At 42.8% G+C, this 17,975-nt stretch overlaps 1 protein-coding gene across 3 annotated transcripts in view; it reads left to right on the top strand.

Annotated features, from left to right (window-relative positions):
- The window catches only part of Osbpl10 (oxysterol binding protein-like 10), a 298,636-nt gene that overhangs the window by 15,810 nt on the left and 264,851 nt on the right, over positions 1-17,975 (top strand). Inside the window, exon 1 of one of the 3 annotated variants that reach the window (XM_013515705.1) lies at positions 4,167-4,318. The exons of the other annotated variants lie outside the window; for them this stretch is intronic. Within the exon in view, the coding sequence (XP_013371159.1) occupies positions 4,248-4,318 (71 nt within the window). The 5' untranslated portion in view covers positions 4,167-4,247. Of the gene's footprint in view, positions 1-4,166; positions 4,319-17,975 lie in introns of those variants that run through there. 3 annotated transcript variants of the gene reach the window in all.

Genomic DNA, 17,975 nt, shown 5'->3' with positions numbered 1-17,975 from the left:
AATACAGCTGTCCAGTTTGCCTCACTTCTGGTCTTCTAATGTGGCCTCTGTAGCGCCCATCCCTTCTGTAGGCCTTGCCAGCCCCTTCTGGAAGCTGCATGGGTGTGGGAAGATGATTCTTAGACAATTCCAGATGGGAACCGTGAGGACATGGTTGAGTTTGTTAGTGTCTGTAAGCAGTTGTCCATTAAACTAGGTGAAGCCAGTGCAGCTTATGAAAGACCATTAAACCCAAGGCTTGGGAGATTTGAGCCTTTATCCTTTCCCTGTTTAGTTGCTTTGTCTTATGTAACCATCAGCTGGGTTTTCATCTGTAACTGGGATGAAGTGGGAAACATATTGCTTGTTTACCCCTCATTCTAACATAGGAAAATTAGAATGACTTACAAGCAGTTTTCAGCCCATAACTTTGTTACTCTGTTATCTAGAATTGTGGTATTTGTTTTGAAATTGCTTGTAAACATTGGTTGAATAAAGAGGGCAGCTGCAGTGTGGCCTTGGCTTTTTCGTGTGATGATGGGTCAGTTTTCTGTGTGCCCTGAGTGGCCCTGCCCAATGGGACTGCATGCTAGATACTCTGGGACTGAGGTCCCTTCAAGTGTCTGCCTCAGGGTCCCACTGTTGCACTTCGTGGGAACCTCCAAGGCTCATGGGGCGTGTCTGCTTGGGCATCTGCATGCCAGATATTTCTCCAGGAATGAGGGGTTTTGCTCTTTTTTAAAAAGTAGGCTCCTGTTTGTCACGTGTTTGCTCTATACATCAGTTGTACACTCTTCCAGGAAGTGTGAGTTTTCCTGCTGCCCAGGCAGGGGACAGCCCAGTACAGGGATTTCTTTCCTGTGAGTGATTCTTGGTGGCTGCTCAGAGAGGACCAGGTGAGCTGGGCATTGTGGCAGATGCTTATAATCCCAGCACTGAGGGAAGCTGAGGCAGGAGGATCACAGCTTTGAGCCCAGCCTGGGTAACTTAGTGAGGTAACTGGGTAGCTATCTGAAAAAATAAAAAGGCTGGAGAATGTTTTGATCCCTAGTACTGAACAAAATAAATGAAAAAGGAAGGACCAGTTGCTCTTTTCTTGCGTTACATCCTTGAAGTTGGCAAGGACTCTGTAAACCTGATTTTTATCCCCTCTGACATTGTAGTAACAGAATGTAAAGAATAAATTCAGGAGCACCCCCGCCATCTAGGTATGATGGGTGATAGGGTTGACTGGCCCCCTGTGCTCCTGGCGAGGAGAGTGCTACCCATCTGTGATCACACTTGCTCCTGGAAGAAAGCCAGGAATCTTGCAGCTTCCATAGCCGCTTGTAAAAATCCGATGAAGATGACATAGTAGGACTGACAGTTGTAGGTGTGCTTTTGCTTTTTCTTGCTCTGAGTTTCGATGGGTAAGCTTGATTTTGTTTCTGCCACATTTCTGCGATGCATGTAATAAAATTGCTTTAATCACTTAGTTCATAATAACGAAAACCAGAAAAACAATGTCTCATCAAAGATGACCCTGAGTTTTCTTGTGCGCAGCCTGAGCATTCTGCTTGGCCAAGTCCTCCCCGGCACTTGGTATAACGGGCATTTTCATTTGTAGCTGTTGAAGTGGGACAGGTGCTTCACGTGGCTTCTGTTCATAATTCCCTAGTAGCAAAGGATGTCGCACCAGCATCTTTTCGCATGAGTATTTGCCATGCAGATGTCCGCTTTGGTAAAGTGCTAAGTCTTTTGTCTGTTTCTTGAAAATTGAACGTTCATTGGGTTCTTTGTTTTCTTAGTGGTGAGTTGGGAGTTCAGCCCTCCACCCATACCTCAGGGCTTTTGCATCCTAGGCAGCCCCTCTGTGGTTAAGCTACATCCTCAGCCTAGTGTTCACACTGCTTGAAAAATTGGTCTTTCTTATAAGCTGTTCAATTTATGTGTAGAAAGTTGCTTGTAGCGTTCCTTTAGTGTCACTTTGATGTCTGTGAGGCCCGAAGTGATACACCTTTTTTCCTTCTCTTACTATGGATACTTTATTCTTCTCTCTTAGTTTTTGTCAGTGTTGCTAGAGGTTTATCAACTTAACGATCTTTCTAACAATCACCTCCTTGTTTCATTTATGGTCTTTATTGTTTTTCTATTTTCATTTTAATTGATTACTGCTCTATTTTATTCTTCTGTTTTTTTTTTATGTTTAGTTTCCTCTTAGTTTCTTAAGGTAGATCTTAAATTATGAATTATTCTTTTCTAATGGAGACATTTAGAATTATAAATTTTACTGTGAGCACTAGTTTATTTGCCCTCACAAATTTTGATATGCATATTTTCATTTTAGTTAAGATCAAAATGTTTTCTTATTTCCTTTGAGACGTTCTCTTTTATGTTTTATTTTTTCTTTTCTTTTCTTTTCTGTTTTTTTTTTGTCTTTTTGAAACAGGGACTTGCTGTGCAGTTCAGGCTGACCTTGAGCTCACTTTGTAGCCCAGGCTGGCCTCGAACTCACAAGAATCCTCCTGCCTCTGCCTCCTGAGTGCTGGGATTACAGGTGTGCACCACCACGTCTGGCTTACCTTTGATTTAAAAATATCCAAGTATTTAAATACTTTCGTACGCTCTTTCTGTTATTCACTTCAAGTTCACTTTTACTTATGGTCAGGGAATATACTTTATATTATTTTAGTTCTTTTAGTTTTATTAAGGGTTGCTATTTTCATATATGTTCCATATATACCTGAAAATACTATGTATTTGGTTTTCATTGAGTGAATTGTCATGTTAATATTAGTTAGCTTTAATTGGTTGAAGATGTTAGTTCTGTATACTGACTGATTTTTGTTGTTGTTTTGTTTTTCGCTTTATATAGTTCAGGCTGGCCTTGAACTCTGTATGTGGCCCAGGCTGGTCTGGAACCCACAGTGATTCTCCTGTCTCAGCCTCCTGAGTACTGGGATGATAGGTGTGTACCACCAGCGCTGGCTTTCTGGTTTTTTCTTTTTTAAATTATGTTATATTTTTGGAACTATACTCTGGAAAGGAAGTAAAACTCCAGTTTGTAAAAGTCACCTATATTCAAATTTTTCCCTGGATCTTTTTTATTTCACAGACTGCCTTATTGTTATATCTCAGTTTCCTGAATATCACTGCATGAAATCAAAGAAATCACAAATGATATTTGTTCATTTCTTTGTAAACATATAAGCAGTTCAGGACAAGATGGTGTTAATTCATTTTTTGAGGTACTCTCCCTAGTACATGGCATTATTTTAGATATGTACCTGTATGTTCTGCTTCAGAGCCACTGGAGATTCTCTGCCAGGCACCTTAACAGACACCACTTTGGAGCTTCACATAATGTGCTGTGTACCGCATCAAGTGAAAGTTAGTATAAAGAAATATGTATTGGTTCTGATGAGTGGGTGGTGGTGATCAAGGGTGTTCTGAGCCTTGCCCTATTTGAAGACTGCTAGGTAGGCACAGTCACTCAGAGAGACGGTCACTGAGAGAGCTCTGCCAGGGGTGCCATGGGAACTATTGAACAATCAAAGCTCCTCTATCACCTTTTAAAAAGATTTACCAAGACTTCCACTCTTGGTATGAATATGCAAAATATTCCATATTTCGAGCAACTTGGTGACTTAGCCAGACCCTATCTCAAAAGGTGGGGAGTGTGGCTGGGGGTGGGTGTAGCTTAGTGAGAAGTCCCTGTGTTCAATCCCCAGTCCTTCCCCCCCAAATTTATATAAAATATGTCTTGGGGTGGTGGTGCAAATATGTTTTTGGTGTGTAAAGCACAGCTATAGGTAGGTGCATACACAGTACAGTATATCTGTTGTGATAGAGTTTCATGAGGAGGTACTTTGGGGCAAGTGCCTAGAAAAGCTCTTTAGGAGACTGAAGATGATCAGGTAAAAAATGCTGCTTTAAACTGAGGGTCCTCAGAGAGGGGCTCGGTAGAAGAGCTACTGGGATTGGGTCCTTTCTACTTGGGAAGATGTGGAAGGAATGCTACTGAATTTCATTACATGGCAGTATTTTCATCTAGACACTTTCAGTGAGTATACAACCAAAGTAGATAAAACTGTTGAATCATGGGGAGATCAGGTTAAGTGGAAGGCAGTTACTACTGTCAGAGAGCTTCATTAAGTAACACAGGAAGGAATTTTGAAATAATGAGTTTCCTCCTGCCCGGGGTCCTTTAGCAAAGTCCCGTGGATAGCTGTGGTTTCTCTGCAGGTGGTCTCTTTTGAGCACTTAGAGGATGAGGAACGAACCTTCAAATGAACCTTCAAATAACGTTCCTCCCATCATGTGGACACCCGGCAGCATTTTACTGTGGATTGTACCTCAGGTGAGACTGTTGTATAAGAGAATGGCTTGTTTTGAAAGATACATGATGAAATATTTAGGGATAAAAAGAGATGTCTACAGTTCATTCTCAAATGTCCCAAGAAAAAATTCATACAAGGAGACAGGGGATGGCAAGGGGAGAGGACAGGAGAGGGCAAAGGAGAGAGGGAGGGGGAAGGGGAAGGACGCAGATGGATGTGAGGGAGGAGGGACGGAAAGGAAAGGAGCAGGCATGGTCAGACAGTAATAAAGCCGGCATGCCAGCGCGTCCAAAGTTACGGAATGGGGTGAAAGGATATAGAGCCCTTTGTCTTATTTTTGCAACTTTTCTGTCATTTTAAAATACAAAGACATTGGCTGGGGATAAAATACAAAGACATTGGCTGGGGATTTAGCTCAGTGGCACAGCGCCTGCCTGGCAAGCGTGAGGTCGTGAGTTTGATTCCTGGTAGTGGAAAAAAAAAAAAAAGTACAAAGCCACAAAGGAAATGAGAAAACAAATAGCTGCTCTGAAAACCGAGAGTCACATCATACCCTGTATTGTTACTTGAAGTTGCAAGGAAGTGACATATTTTGATTGAAAGCAGGTCATTCTATTGCAAAGTCCAGGAAGCAGGCATTAGACCTGCGCCTGGTCCAGTGCCTGGCACATAGCAGGCACTCAGCCAACACTGGTTTAATGAATGAAATCAAAATGGCAGTGAATTTGGAGTTGGCTTTTCCCATGCACCTCCCTTTCACCCAAGAGGTGTGGATTTGTGGTCCCAGACTCATCTGTGGACTGCATAGGAATCACCAAGGGGAAAACTTTGGCTTGGGGACCTCACACCCCACTTAATGTAATAGAAGTGCTGGAAAAGCCAGCTATAGGTTTCTTACTGGTAAAGGGACCTTGAGGAATCAGGCAGAGCATTTACATCTCTTTTCGTACTGGCTTTTTCTGAAAAGAGATGAAGGAAGGAGTACTGAAAATGATTAAGATGTATCATGTACCTGTGGCAACTCCCCGCCATGTTTGTAGTAGTTATGTAGGGCAAAAATGTACTTGATAAAAGGAATCAAATCTGAAAAAGTTACCTTTATTATGGTACAATGTACATAAAACTTAGCTTTTAACCATTTATAAATCCAGTTTGGTGGTATTAAGTACATTCGCATTGTTGTGAAACTATCACCACCATCTACTTCCAGAGTTACCCTCTGAAATTTTGCACCCTTTAAACAATAACTTTATTATTATTTTTTTAACAAACCTTTTATTTGACAGAATTACAGTTGTCGTCTTTGGTAATGGTAGGCTACAGGATCCCCTTCCAAAACTGGTGACACTCACATTAGAGAACTTACTTGTATTTGATTAATAACTGTCTTTTTCATTTTTCTGATGCTGGTGGCACATGCTAGGCAGTTACTCTACCACTGAGCCACACTCTCAGCCTTTAATAATTGTCTGTAAGGGCCCCCCTAGAAATTGGATAGGAATATCTGCTGCACATGTAAAAACCTTCTGCACATGCAGTAACTGAACAGGAATATCTGTACATGCGATAACTTTCCATTATAATTTATGCTATTTAAAATGAAATATAAGAGTTCTAAAGCTTTTTTCAGCTTCTTAAAATTAAATTTAAGCATAGTTAACCGACCAAAGTATCTGTTTTCAGTGTATAGTTTGATGACTTTCAGTGTATAGTTTGAAATATATATATGTTATATATAGTTATATATATGTATTTTGTTTTGTTTTGTTTTGTTTTTTAAGATAGGGTCTCACTTCATAGTCCAGGATGGCTTTCAATTTACCATGTGGCCCAGGCTAGCCTCCTCTTAAGATACAATAGAAACTTCTGGAACCCCTGCTGCCTTCCCCCCCCCCCCAGCCTCTAACCTCTCCCCCCAAGCCAGAAGGGGACCTTCTTTGATTGACAGCCACAGGTGCAGCTGTCCTAGGTGTCCTGCATCTCCTCCAGAAGAGGTCCACCTTGATGGCAGCGTGCTTGAATTTGGACCCATCAGCAGCCTCAGATGTGGGACAGTCTCAGATGACTCTGCCCCTCTGCCCCTTTGTTACTCTTTATAAGCAGCACTTTCCTTAATTTGTCTGAAAATCTGGTTCTATACATCTGCTCCTGGTTTATTTCGTGGATAGTGTGGAATGAAAAAGTCCTATACGTCTTGGGATTTTTATCTTGCGTGGTATGGGAAAAGTGGTTGTCTTAAAAAGAGCTATAAACTTTAGAGGCTGATAGTGCTGAAGAATTTCATATTGGAGGCCAAAATCCACAAAGATTGGGGGACGTTGGAGGCAGAGACCAGTAGCAGCACGACTACTGGCATCAACTGCTGTTGACCACTGGTGTCCGGCAGCAGTGGGTGGCAAAGACCAGAGGCTACTGGAGTCAGCCACCGTTGTTAGCTGGTGGCGCAGTGATTAGCCACTGGCAGGAGGTCGCGGGTTAGACTAGGCTGCCGCGGTGCTGCTGGGGTAGCTAAGAACCCAGAGCTGTAGCACTGAGGGCTGTGAGGCACTGGCTCTTAATACCCAGAGCCACTAACAGAGCTGCAGTTTTCCAGTCTGTGATTTCAGTCCAAATCAAGCAAAAAACTCTCTACTGATGGACAACACTCCTGCCTCAGCCTCTGGAGTGCTGGGATTATAGGTGTGCACCATCATGCCTGGCCAGGAAGGTTTTTTTTTTTTTAAACACTATTCCCCTTCTCACCTGTTTTTCAGTTGTTCTGTTTCAGTGTTGTATATTTTTCTGGTTATGAAGGTATTATTACATATTCCTTAGAGAAAACTTGAAAAGTCAGAAGAAGCAAAAAACATTAATAATTGTTCTCTTAAAAAACAGCATTTACATTGTCTTGCTCTTTTCTCTGACCTCTTTCCTCCCCCCTTACGCTCAAACTTTACCTTTAAGAGTAGTTTTGGGCTCACAGAAAATTGAGTGGACAGTATGAAGTTTTCATGTGTCCTTTGCACTGATACATGCACCGGCTTTTGAAATAGTTTAAAATTTAAAGATAGTATCTGCCTGTAAAATAAAATAAGAGGGCTAGAGGTGATAGAGTACTTGCCTAGCATGCTCAAGGATCTGGGCTTCGTTCTCAGCCCCACCGAATGAATGAATGAATGAATGAATGAATGAATGAATGAATAGATAAAATTCAGAGATGCGAGCCTTTTGTGCTCTCAGAGGCCACCCTTTCTCCTGAAGCCCTCCCTAGCTTCCTGGCCCCTACACATCCCTCAGGCACAGGCTTTCCCTGCCACTCCTTATTGGCTGGCTGGTAGCATAGTCCTATGACAGGGGCAACCTTGGGCTGGCGTTGGCTTGCTGGGTGCTCAGTATTTATTGTTAAGACGAGTGGAGTTGCACAGCTTCAGAATTTAGTGTTAGACTTGCTTAGAAGTATTCTTTGTTGGGCGTGGTAGTGCATGGTGGTAATGTTAGCACTTCAGGGAGGCTGAGGTAAGAGGGCTTACAAGTTGGAGCCTAACCTGGGCAATTTAGTGACTTACGAAGACCCTGTCTCAAAGTAAAAAAAAAAAAAAAAAATTCTTCATGGGGTGAGTTGCTCCAGAAGGATGTTTTATGTAGAGTGGCTCTGGCAATAAAAAGGTTAAAGCTGTTGTGCCAACTTCCTCTTCCCTCCTCCTCTTCCTCCTTCTCCTGTCTTTCCCCTCCCCCTCCTCACTGGTACTGGAGATTGAACCCAGGGTCTTTGCATGGAACTACGTTATTTAAATTATCAGACAGAGTCTAAGTTGCCCAGACTGCTAAACTTGCCATCTTCTTGCCTCAGCCTCCCCGCGTGCTGGGACTGCAGCCAGGTGCCACCAAGGATAGGTGCCACCAAGCCCTAGCTTCATTTCTTAATTAAACATTGACAGAGGGCAGTCTCTGATGTACAGCTTTGATGTACAGTTTCCCTTTGAAAGGAGCAATAAGGATTCAGGAGAAGGGCTTTGTGTGAGCGAGCAGGCCATTTTCTGCCAGGTGATGAGCGAGGCTGGGGCTGGCGGCATAGGTGGCATATGGCTGATGCCCTTGGGGGAGAAGTAGGTCAGCAGTGTCTAGTGACAGTTTCCAGGGATTCATGGAGACTCTGAGATACTGATTTGCTTTTTGAGCTTGTGGAAGGGATGACAAAGACTCCCACTCCTACTGGAAATGATTGTTTTGAGCCAGGGCAGCCTGCCTTCTGCAAACTAGCTTGCAGTCATCCATGCCCATTCTAGCCCTGCTTTTTCATTTAGGTCAATTGGATCTGAATAAAAAAATTTGGCCTGGTGACAAAATATTTAAACTGATTCCCCTATTGCGTCTCATTTTACAGTCTGTTTATAATCCTAATTCATGTCAATGCCCATTACTGTAAATGTGAACCAAATGCAGGGTTCTGATTTGTGTTCTGAACATGGTGAGGGTATTCAAGGGTCTGAAGAACAAGGTGGTGGTCCTCTGGCATCCAGGGGTGCAAGAGGGAGGTGATGTTAGCTGGGAGGCTGAATAAAGTTCTGGAAGGGTTCTCTGAGGGTCCTTAGCTGGAGAATTCCTGGGTCTTCAATTGCTTGTTGCTCATGGAAGCTTTTCTGTGTGTAATTCCTTAAACATTCAGCAAAGTGCTAAAATGGTCTTCCCTGACTAGGAGAGTTTGGGAGAACAATTTTCCAGTGCAATACATTGTGCCCCAGGAGGGTGAGCTGTGTTTTCCCTGATAGCCAACTTTCATTCTTTCAATTTGAAAGAACTTGATTTTAAGTAGCAGAGTGGTCACATGTCACAACTCCGGAGTAATCCAGGCATTTTTCCCATATTTTTTTTCTGAAGCATTTTTCAAAATAAATCCAAATAACAGTCAAGGAGAGGGGAGGTTAACATATTCCTTTGCAGGGCATTATGCTGAGTCCTTGAAGAGCTTCAGATGATCTAACTTGCCTGAGCTTCATTTTCCAAGTGAGGAAAGGGCCCCAGAGAGATCACGGTTCGTTCAAAGTTCTACCGAGTTTGTGGCAGTGTCAGAATGAGAAACCGGATCTCTGTTCCTCAGACACTGTTGGAAAAGCTCCAGAAAGGTGATGCTAAAAATGGTCTTTTTGCTCTGTGGTTTTGTTAAATAGCAAATAATATTCCCTGGCTCCACATTATCTGACTGATGCCCTGAGACTCAGCTAATGTTCTGGTTTTTTTATTAGCTGTTTTCAGTGAGGGAGAAAACTCTAAACTGTGCAAAGAGTTTTTCTGGAACCCTGTGTTCCTGGAGTATAACAAGATTGCTTTTGGGATATCTTATCACTGACTGATGCTAATTTCCTCAGATATGTAGCAAAGAGAACTGGGTCTAGCAGTAGCTTTCAGTAGCTGTTGTTGTCTTTATTTTATTTTTCGGTGGATGAATAAAGAGCCAGCCTTTAGGAGTGCATCTAACCTGTCAGTAGATAGCATACTGTTTATTGTGCTGCAAAAATAGAAGACAGACTCCTAAATTCTGGAAGGCACCTAGCTAAGTGTGATGAGACTGCATTAAAAATTTGAGACTTTTCTCCAAGAGCTCATATTTCTTAGCAGCTCCTTAGCACAGAGTTTACTCACTTGGGATCAGTTCTTTCATGGACTTTGGCTTCTTTGCAAATATAGTGTGTTTGATTCCATTGAACATTCCTTCATTCTTGAGGGGTTATTACCTTGGACTACACTTACTAAAAGTGTCTCTTAGGACCCCAGCTCTTTAGAGATGGTATTTGACCTTTGGAGGCACTTCTGATGGTGCATTGCCATGTGCTGTGGTGATTATTCTTTGGTTTAGTGTGAGGGTCCCAACACTTTCCTTGTAAAAGGCCAATAGTAAGTAATTTCCACTCTGTCATTGCAAGCAGAATGCAACCATAGACATTATGTAAACAAATAGGCACCTGGCAGTGCTCCATTAAACTTTATTTTCAAAAACAAGTGGTGACCTGGATTTGGCTTATAGGATGTTGTTTGCTGACCCTTAGTTTAGTGGCTTTTTGCAAAACAGTGATAAAACCACCTTGTCTCTATAGGTGATAGAGTAATCCAGTACTCACACATAAACTTCTTAGGAGAGGTAGTCAAAACGATGCCTTTGTTTTCTTAAATAGTTTAGATAACAAAAGTAAAACTTCTTTAGGAAGAAAATGTACCCTAATTGCACCATTATTATTACAATGGTATACATTTTTTGTTTATTTCTTTTGAGTCCTATCCTCTTTCTTGTGTAGTTTGTGAAATCTTGATGTATGTGTGTGAGGGTTGGTACTGAAAAGTAGAATGCAACCACTTATCTGGTGGCTGTTAGTACATCAGGATCTCCTGATGCCTGAAAGATGCACACTAGATTCAATAGGGAAGATATTTGGAGTACTAATTTGTGAGGTGCACTTCCATTTGTGAAGTTTTAACTTTTCCAATAAAGGAGTTATAATTCCCGCACTCAGCCCTACAGAACAGCACTATTCCAAGGACTGTTGGTAGAAATCAAACCAGAACTAAAGTAAATCAGGTGATTGGCTACTTGGGGTCCAGTCTCTGATCAGTGCCAAAGTCATGCTTTATTTTTAAGTGGACTTTGCAGTCACCAAGGTATCATGTTTGGCAGCTTGAGAATTTCTGCATCCTTTTTTGCAAATGGCCGCAAGTGCTAAGCTATGGCAGATGTTTAATTTTCTTCTTAGCTGGTGTATAATCAACCAGGAAGCATATGACCATGCTTTATATTCACTATACAGAATGTGAACTCTAAATATGTGTTTTTCAAATAAGAATTTCCAAATATGCGTACCCCAAAATGGCAAGGTTCTTTTTTTTTTTTTTTTACAACAATGCTGTTACTCAAAAAAAATTTTTTTTGTTTATTTGTTTTGTTTTTCTTTTTTTTTTGGTACTGGGAATCTAACTCAGGACCTTGCGCTTGCTAGGCAGGCACTTATGCCACTGAGCTATATTCCTGGCCCTACTCAAAATAATTTGAAGGCTTATTTTTGGAATTGCCTTCAGAATAAGTTACAAGCCACAGCAGAAGCATACCTAGCTAGTCTTTCTGTATTTTTGACTAAAAAGGGTATTAGCCAACATGGTTCCCTCACCTTGACTGCCACTGTAGCTCTCTCACTTTCAGCTGTTTCTGGATCTTAAAACTGTGATTGGAGGAGATGTTTTGTCTTATCAAGCGAAAGGTTGTGCGTAATGACAGTAAGCCAGGAGTCTCTGCAGTATTTCTTTGGGGGGAACAAAAATATTTTATGTATAAGGTGTGATGGTTAGAAAACAATTACGCCTTTGTGCATGACTAGGCTGTCTCTAGACACCATGCCAGTGTGGCTTTGGAATGAGATCTTCCCTTTGCAAAGCAGCTTCTAAGATTGGCCTGTTTTATTACAAATCTCATTCAGCTCTGGTTTCTCTTCAGATCATATAAATCTTTCGCCTTTTACAAAATCTCATTCTGGGGAGAAAGGCCCTTGTTTTTATATGCTTTATTGTTGCTGTTCTTGGAACATTTAAAGGCTGCTCTGGTTTTGCCTGCCTAGAAGACTGTGTGTAGATTGATAGACTCTGATGAGCAGTAGCATGTCCTCCTTGCTCCCCTGTCCTCCCTTATTTTCCCTTTTACCTGGGAAGCTTTTGTTCTAGATTGGACAGATTTACTGTCTGGCTGGCATTTGTGTAGGCTCCAAGCCTGGGAGGCAGGAGCGGCGTCCTTTAGAAGGCATGCTGGTTAGGATTGTAGGTGCAGACCGTTGATTCCCTCTGAACAGTTTAAACAGCTTGGAATTTATTAGAGAGCTTTATAGTATTTCTAGGAGAACCAGGTTGGGTACTGCAGGTGTAGGAATAACACAGCTTGTCATAAACCAATTCCTAGCCCTAGCATGGCTCTAGCTCCCTTTTCTTTGCCCTAGTACCGGTGACACTAGAACATGGAAACATCTGCCACAGTTGCTCTGAGCAGTCAGACATGTCTGTCACCATCTTACGTAAGTTCTGGCCTCCTAGTTTATGGCTACTTCTTCCTGTCAGTCCCGTCTACTTTTCAAATCTTACATGAGTCCATTTGCTTGGGAGAATCTAGCTGCAAGAGTCAGTGAAATGTTTTTAGTTTTATAGCCTTTAGAGATGGAGCAGACAGTCTGGAAAGCTGTTGATGACATTGAATGAGCCACTTTGGATTATTTGTTACTAAGGAGATGATGGCTAAGGCCCTCCTAGGTAGATACTCTTTGTAGTGAAGAGAAGATAGAAGAGGATGGAGTGTAGCAGACTTTACAAGGGCTACTGGGACAATTACATGAAGTGGTCCGTGCAAATGGGAGTGCTGTTACCAAGAAGTGGCACTGGCTGCTGTGGCATGGCTGTGCTGTTGGTGTGGTCCTGATCTTAAGAGAAAACGCATGCTGCGCTCATGGTTCTTTTTCTGTATTGTATAAGAGTATGGAAGCTTAGAGTCAGGGGCTTAACGGGCATTTATTTATTTCTTTTTTGGGTCTTTTTTGACACAGGGTCTCGCTATGTAGTTCAGGCCGGCCTTGAGCTCACTTTGTAGCCCAGGTTGCTCTTGAACTCGCAATGATTCTCCTGCCTCAGCCTCCCGAGTACTGGGATTACAGGCATGCGCCACCATGCCAGGCCTTAGCAGTCATTTAATTTGGTTTCAAATCCCAGCTTGTGTGGCCTCAAGTAAGTTTTTGCACCAGCCTGAGTTTTAGTCTGCTTCTCTATGAAACGGTGATGGGGAGGTTGTGATGGTAGAATAAGGTGTTGCATGATCTTCTAGTATCCACCTCTGACGTATAGTAGTTGTCTAACAAATTATCACTGTGTGGCTCAACTTTGCCATCCTCCTGTCCTTTTTTCCCCTGAGCATCTTATAGCAGATTTAAACCTTGTGGATGCCAGTAGTATCTATGATTTTTCTTCGCCATTAACCTACCTTTCCATCCCCTATATTGTTTCCTTTCCTGCCAAACATTTATTATGAAAAATTGTAAATATACAGAAATGTTGAAAGAAGTGTACAATAAACACACATATACCTACCATCTGGTCTCTATAACTAGCATTTTATTACACTTGCTTTATCACTTATCTTCATCTCCATCCATCCACCCATTAACCCATTTTCTTTACATATTTCAAAGTAAATTGCTGATATCAGTACACTTCTTACAAACATTTCAGCATGCGTATCAAAAAATACAATCAATATTATTTACTTGCTTTTTTTTCTCAATGTAAAATTTCACAGAGAAATGCACAGATCTTAAATGTGAATTTGCTGAGTGTGAGTTTGCATACACCTTACACTTATGTACTTGCATACACCCAAACACTTATGGTGTGGCATATTACCATCTCTCCAGAAGGTTCTCTTATGACCTCTACCCCTCTCCAGCCTGGATAATCACCATGCAAATTCCCCTGACTCCCCTGCCATATATTAGTTTGTCCTGTTCTAGCATTTCATATAAGCGGGATCACGTATATGTACTTGCTTGTGTCTGGCTTCCTCTCACCAACATAACATTTTGAGATGCATCTAGGTGGTGTCTTACCAATCATGGGTCTTTTCATTGCTGAGATGGCTAGCTTTAAAATTATGCCTGATTATTGCATGAAGGGAGAACTGTAAGCCCTCCTCATGGAACTTGGAGGTTATTTCTTCTTTCTGCTTTCCACCCTAGTGATAGTGACATACAAAATCTCTTTGCAGATAATTAGAACTGAAGGGGCTTAGAGGCCATTTAATTCAGTATCTTTCCATCCTGTGGCATCTTGGCTAGGGCAGCTATCTTTCTGACCCCTTTTCTTTCCTCTTGGGACTTGTGTTGGTGGGAGTTTACGGCAGGAAGGGTGAGAGGGTCAGTGCCTGAGTACTTCAGATATGTAATTACTTCAGGTTTTCAAAAAAGGATGAGTCCAGCCTTCTGTTTATGATTTTTGTTGCTGGGATTTTCTTATGCTTTATACATGCTGGAAATCATAGAACTAGTCAGCTGCAGCAGATTTAGCTTTTCTATTAAGGAATTAGCCAGAACACTGAAGCTGCCATGCTCTCTTGATGGAAACTGCAGCTGTTCTCTTGTCTCTTGTTCTGTAGCCCTGCCTCCATTTTTTATCTGTCTTTGTATGTGTGTGTGTGTCTTTTATCTCTATATTTTTTATTAAATTAAATTAAATTAATTAATTAATTATTTTTGGTACCAGGAATCAAACTCATGATCTCACGGTTGCTGGGCAGGCGCTGTGCCACTGAGCTACATCCCCAGCCCCCCCCCTATATATATATGCATATCACAGAACTTTGAAGATACTTATATATAATGGCTTATTTGAAAGTTAAGGTAGATTTTACTTTTTTTTCCCAATGCCACAGAGTGAACCCAAGGGCCTCATGCACGCTAGGCAAGCATGCTACCAGAGAGCTACACCCCAGCCTTAAGCAGATCTGCTTTGAAGGCAGCTGACATACTTGATGGGAGAAGGAAAGGCCTGATGAAGGAGGGTCACTATGTGGTAGTGAGGGGGCAGATCCCACTCTATGGGAGGAGGATATTAAATAATATAACATGTGGTAGCCGAGTGCTGGACATGGGGAGGCTCTGTAAGTACTATTTCCTTCCTTGTTTCTCTCCTGTGCTGATGTGCTGACACCTACCTGCACATACCTGGGAAAATTTTGCAACAGTGCTACCACCAGGTCCATTCTGGACCAGCTAAGCCAGAATGTGGGTTTTTTTCCCCTCTCTTTTCAAATGTGTGGCCACTGTTTAAAGTCAGTACCATAGGGACCTATTTTCACGTATGTTATCACTGCTAATTCCAGTAACACTATGCTGTGGGTTGAATGTATTCCCCTCAGAAGCATATGCTGGGAAATTAATCTTCAGTGCAGCTGTGTTAGGAGGTAGGGCCTGATGGGAGGTGTTAGGTCCCCACTGCAGGACTGGATTAATGCTACTGTACAAGGGCATGAGGCTGTCGTGTTCCCTCACGATGATACCTTTTGCCATGTTATGATGTAGCAGGGAGGCCCTCACAAAACGCTATCTCCTGGGATGTCCCAGCCTGTAGAATGGTAGGAAATAAATCTGCTGTTCATAAATTACCTAGTTTTTGGTATTCAGTTATAGTGGTATAGGTGGACCCAGACAGTCTACAAGGCCAGCAGGTTTTAGTAATGCTTTGGCTGAGCAAGCTGGTTTCAGACAGGATATTCTGACAAGTCAGTCTGATTCCATGGGCCACATTCTTCCTGTTATTCCATATTCCCTCTTGTCCCTTTATGTGAATGGATTTCACACAGCAGGGTGGTTATTCCTTCATAAAGGTGTGCATTCACACATTGGTTACAGTTGACCCTACTGTACCTAGAAGCACTGTGGGAAATATTGTGAATGGGCCCCTGCCCCAGCAAAATATGAAGAGCCCATAGAGTGCAGGCATTGCAGCTGCAGAGTGCAAGTGCCCTCGTGGAATATGATGGTGCACCAGCCTGGGCTTGGCTGGGCTGGGGAGCTCTGTGGAGGAGATGCCACCTAGTTAAGAATTGGAGGAGGGAGAGCAGAAGTGTGGGCTTGGGGTGGGGAGTGAAAGAAGCTCAGAAGCTGAAAGCAAGAAATAACAGAGCAAAGAAACACATTTAATCACCTGTGCCTCACTGAAGCAAAGGTTTCTCAATCCACCTCAAGTGCACCGAGACCTGGTTCTTTACTTTGCACCAGGATTCCCTATTTGGAACTACAAAATAAAAATGCTCTGCCGTAGTTTTACTATAAGCCATGATTTTCATTGAATTTAAAAGGACTTTGTTTTGTTTAATGTGACCGTGTGTTAAGTTGTAAATAAACTTATGACTTTAGAGCCAAGAAATCCTGAGGAAAGAACACTTGTGTACCACCACTCATGGAAGGAACAGAGGAGAGAGTGAAAGAAGAGTTTGCAGCAAAGGGGTCTGAGGCGGGGACTCCTGACTCCTGTATCTGGGGAAGCATTTGTGGGTTTTTTCTTCTCTAGTGGAAGTTTATGACTTTCTATTTCCGTTTTTGTAAACAGATGATCTGATTATCTCTTTCCTTTTAAAAGTGTAATATTTAATTAATGGAAAAAACACACACGCGCATATGTTACGGAGCATGAAACTGAACAGGCATGAACTCACCATTCAGTGTAGGAGCATAATAACCACTAGCAGTGTTGCTAATCAGCTAGGCTTCTTTTACCCATTTCAGGTGGGAATCATGAATCAGCGAGGTGCAGCTCTGCCAGCAGTCTTGATGCCACCAGATAATGTTGTATCCCCCCGGTGACAAAGCCAAGTCACCGCTGCTGCAGACTGCCGCTGTCCAGTGCCAGCTTGTGGCAGATGACATAGGTTAACTCATCTGGGTTCTGGTCTCTGCTGCTGATTTTTGTTGGCTCCTCGTCTCTGGAGCCCCTCAGTCCTAGCAGGCCCTAGTGTTTCTTGTTCTGTTTTTGAACTGATCCATTTGTCCACACTACTTAGGATAAGAATCCTAAGTAGATTTAAGGACTTTTGCAGCATTTGAGAAATCATTAGTAAGTTTACAGGATGACCAAAGCAAGTCTAACAGACTGTGTCCTATACAGTACAGGGGAGCGAGCACGCTGGAGGAGCCTTCTTAGGCTAACTGAGAAGTGTGTGCAGTACTGCTTATGTAGGGGCTGCAGGCCTGTGATTGGTTCAAGTACAGGCTTGTGATTGGTGTGGGGCTCTAGGACAGCCTCAGCTGTCATGGGAGCAATCCAGTGAGGCAGCAGGCCTGAAGCCAGGGAATTTTCTGGAAGGCTAGCTGGGGAGTAGTGGTGTTAGGGACATTAATAATGGGCTGAGAGCCCTCTCTCCCTGACCTTAGCCATGCCAGGGTGCTCCCTTCCTTCTTCAGAAAGGCAACAGTAGTGTCTGCGGTGGAGGGAGCAGGGGAGGGGCACTGTACTGACTGGACTGCCCTCATGTTGACGTGGAGTGGAGAATGGCTGCTAAATAGCAGAGGAAGTCACGGTTGCTAGATGGGAGAGGAACTGACTGAAGCAAGTTGTCCCAGTCCGTTGCTGGTGGTGGGGGCAGCTACTGGTCAAACCATGCCCGCTTTGGTTGGCCTGGGAACAACTGGAGACTCAAGTGATTCTCCTCTGCCTCAGAAGCTCATCTCCCTCTGTCATCTTCTCCAGCCTAGTCTTGTCCCCTCCTGCAGGTAACCAGTAACTCCTGAGGTTTGAGCATATCATTTCTTTGCTGTTTTATAAATATATTTTCCCCTTTCTTCCTTTCCCTGAGAAAAGAAGGATAAATTGGAAGCAAAGCTTTGTAAATGAGGAGGGGGAGGGGAGTTAAAGGGAGGGGAGGGGAATGGGAAAAAAAGAGGAACCAAGATATACCATGTAGCTGGGCATGGTGGTGCACGCCGGTAACCCTAGCACTCAGGAGGCTGAGGCAGGAGGATCCTTGCAAGTTTGAGGCCAGCCTGGGCTACAAAGTGAGCTCAAGGCCAGCCTGAACTGCAGAGCAAGATCCTGTCTCACAAAACAAACAAACAAACAGACAAACAAGATATACCATGTACAGGTCCAAATTCCCTATGATGTTGGGAACCAGAAAGGTCCAGAGCCAGC

This window comes from Chinchilla lanigera, unplaced genomic scaffold (genome assembly GCF_000276665.1).
Source record: "Chinchilla lanigera isolate Chin_1 unplaced genomic scaffold, ChiLan1.0 scaffold00029, whole genome shotgun sequence".
Lineage (NCBI taxonomy): Eukaryota > Metazoa > Chordata > Mammalia > Rodentia > Chinchillidae > Chinchilla > Chinchilla lanigera.
This window is presented reverse-complemented; position numbering and strand designations above follow the sequence as displayed.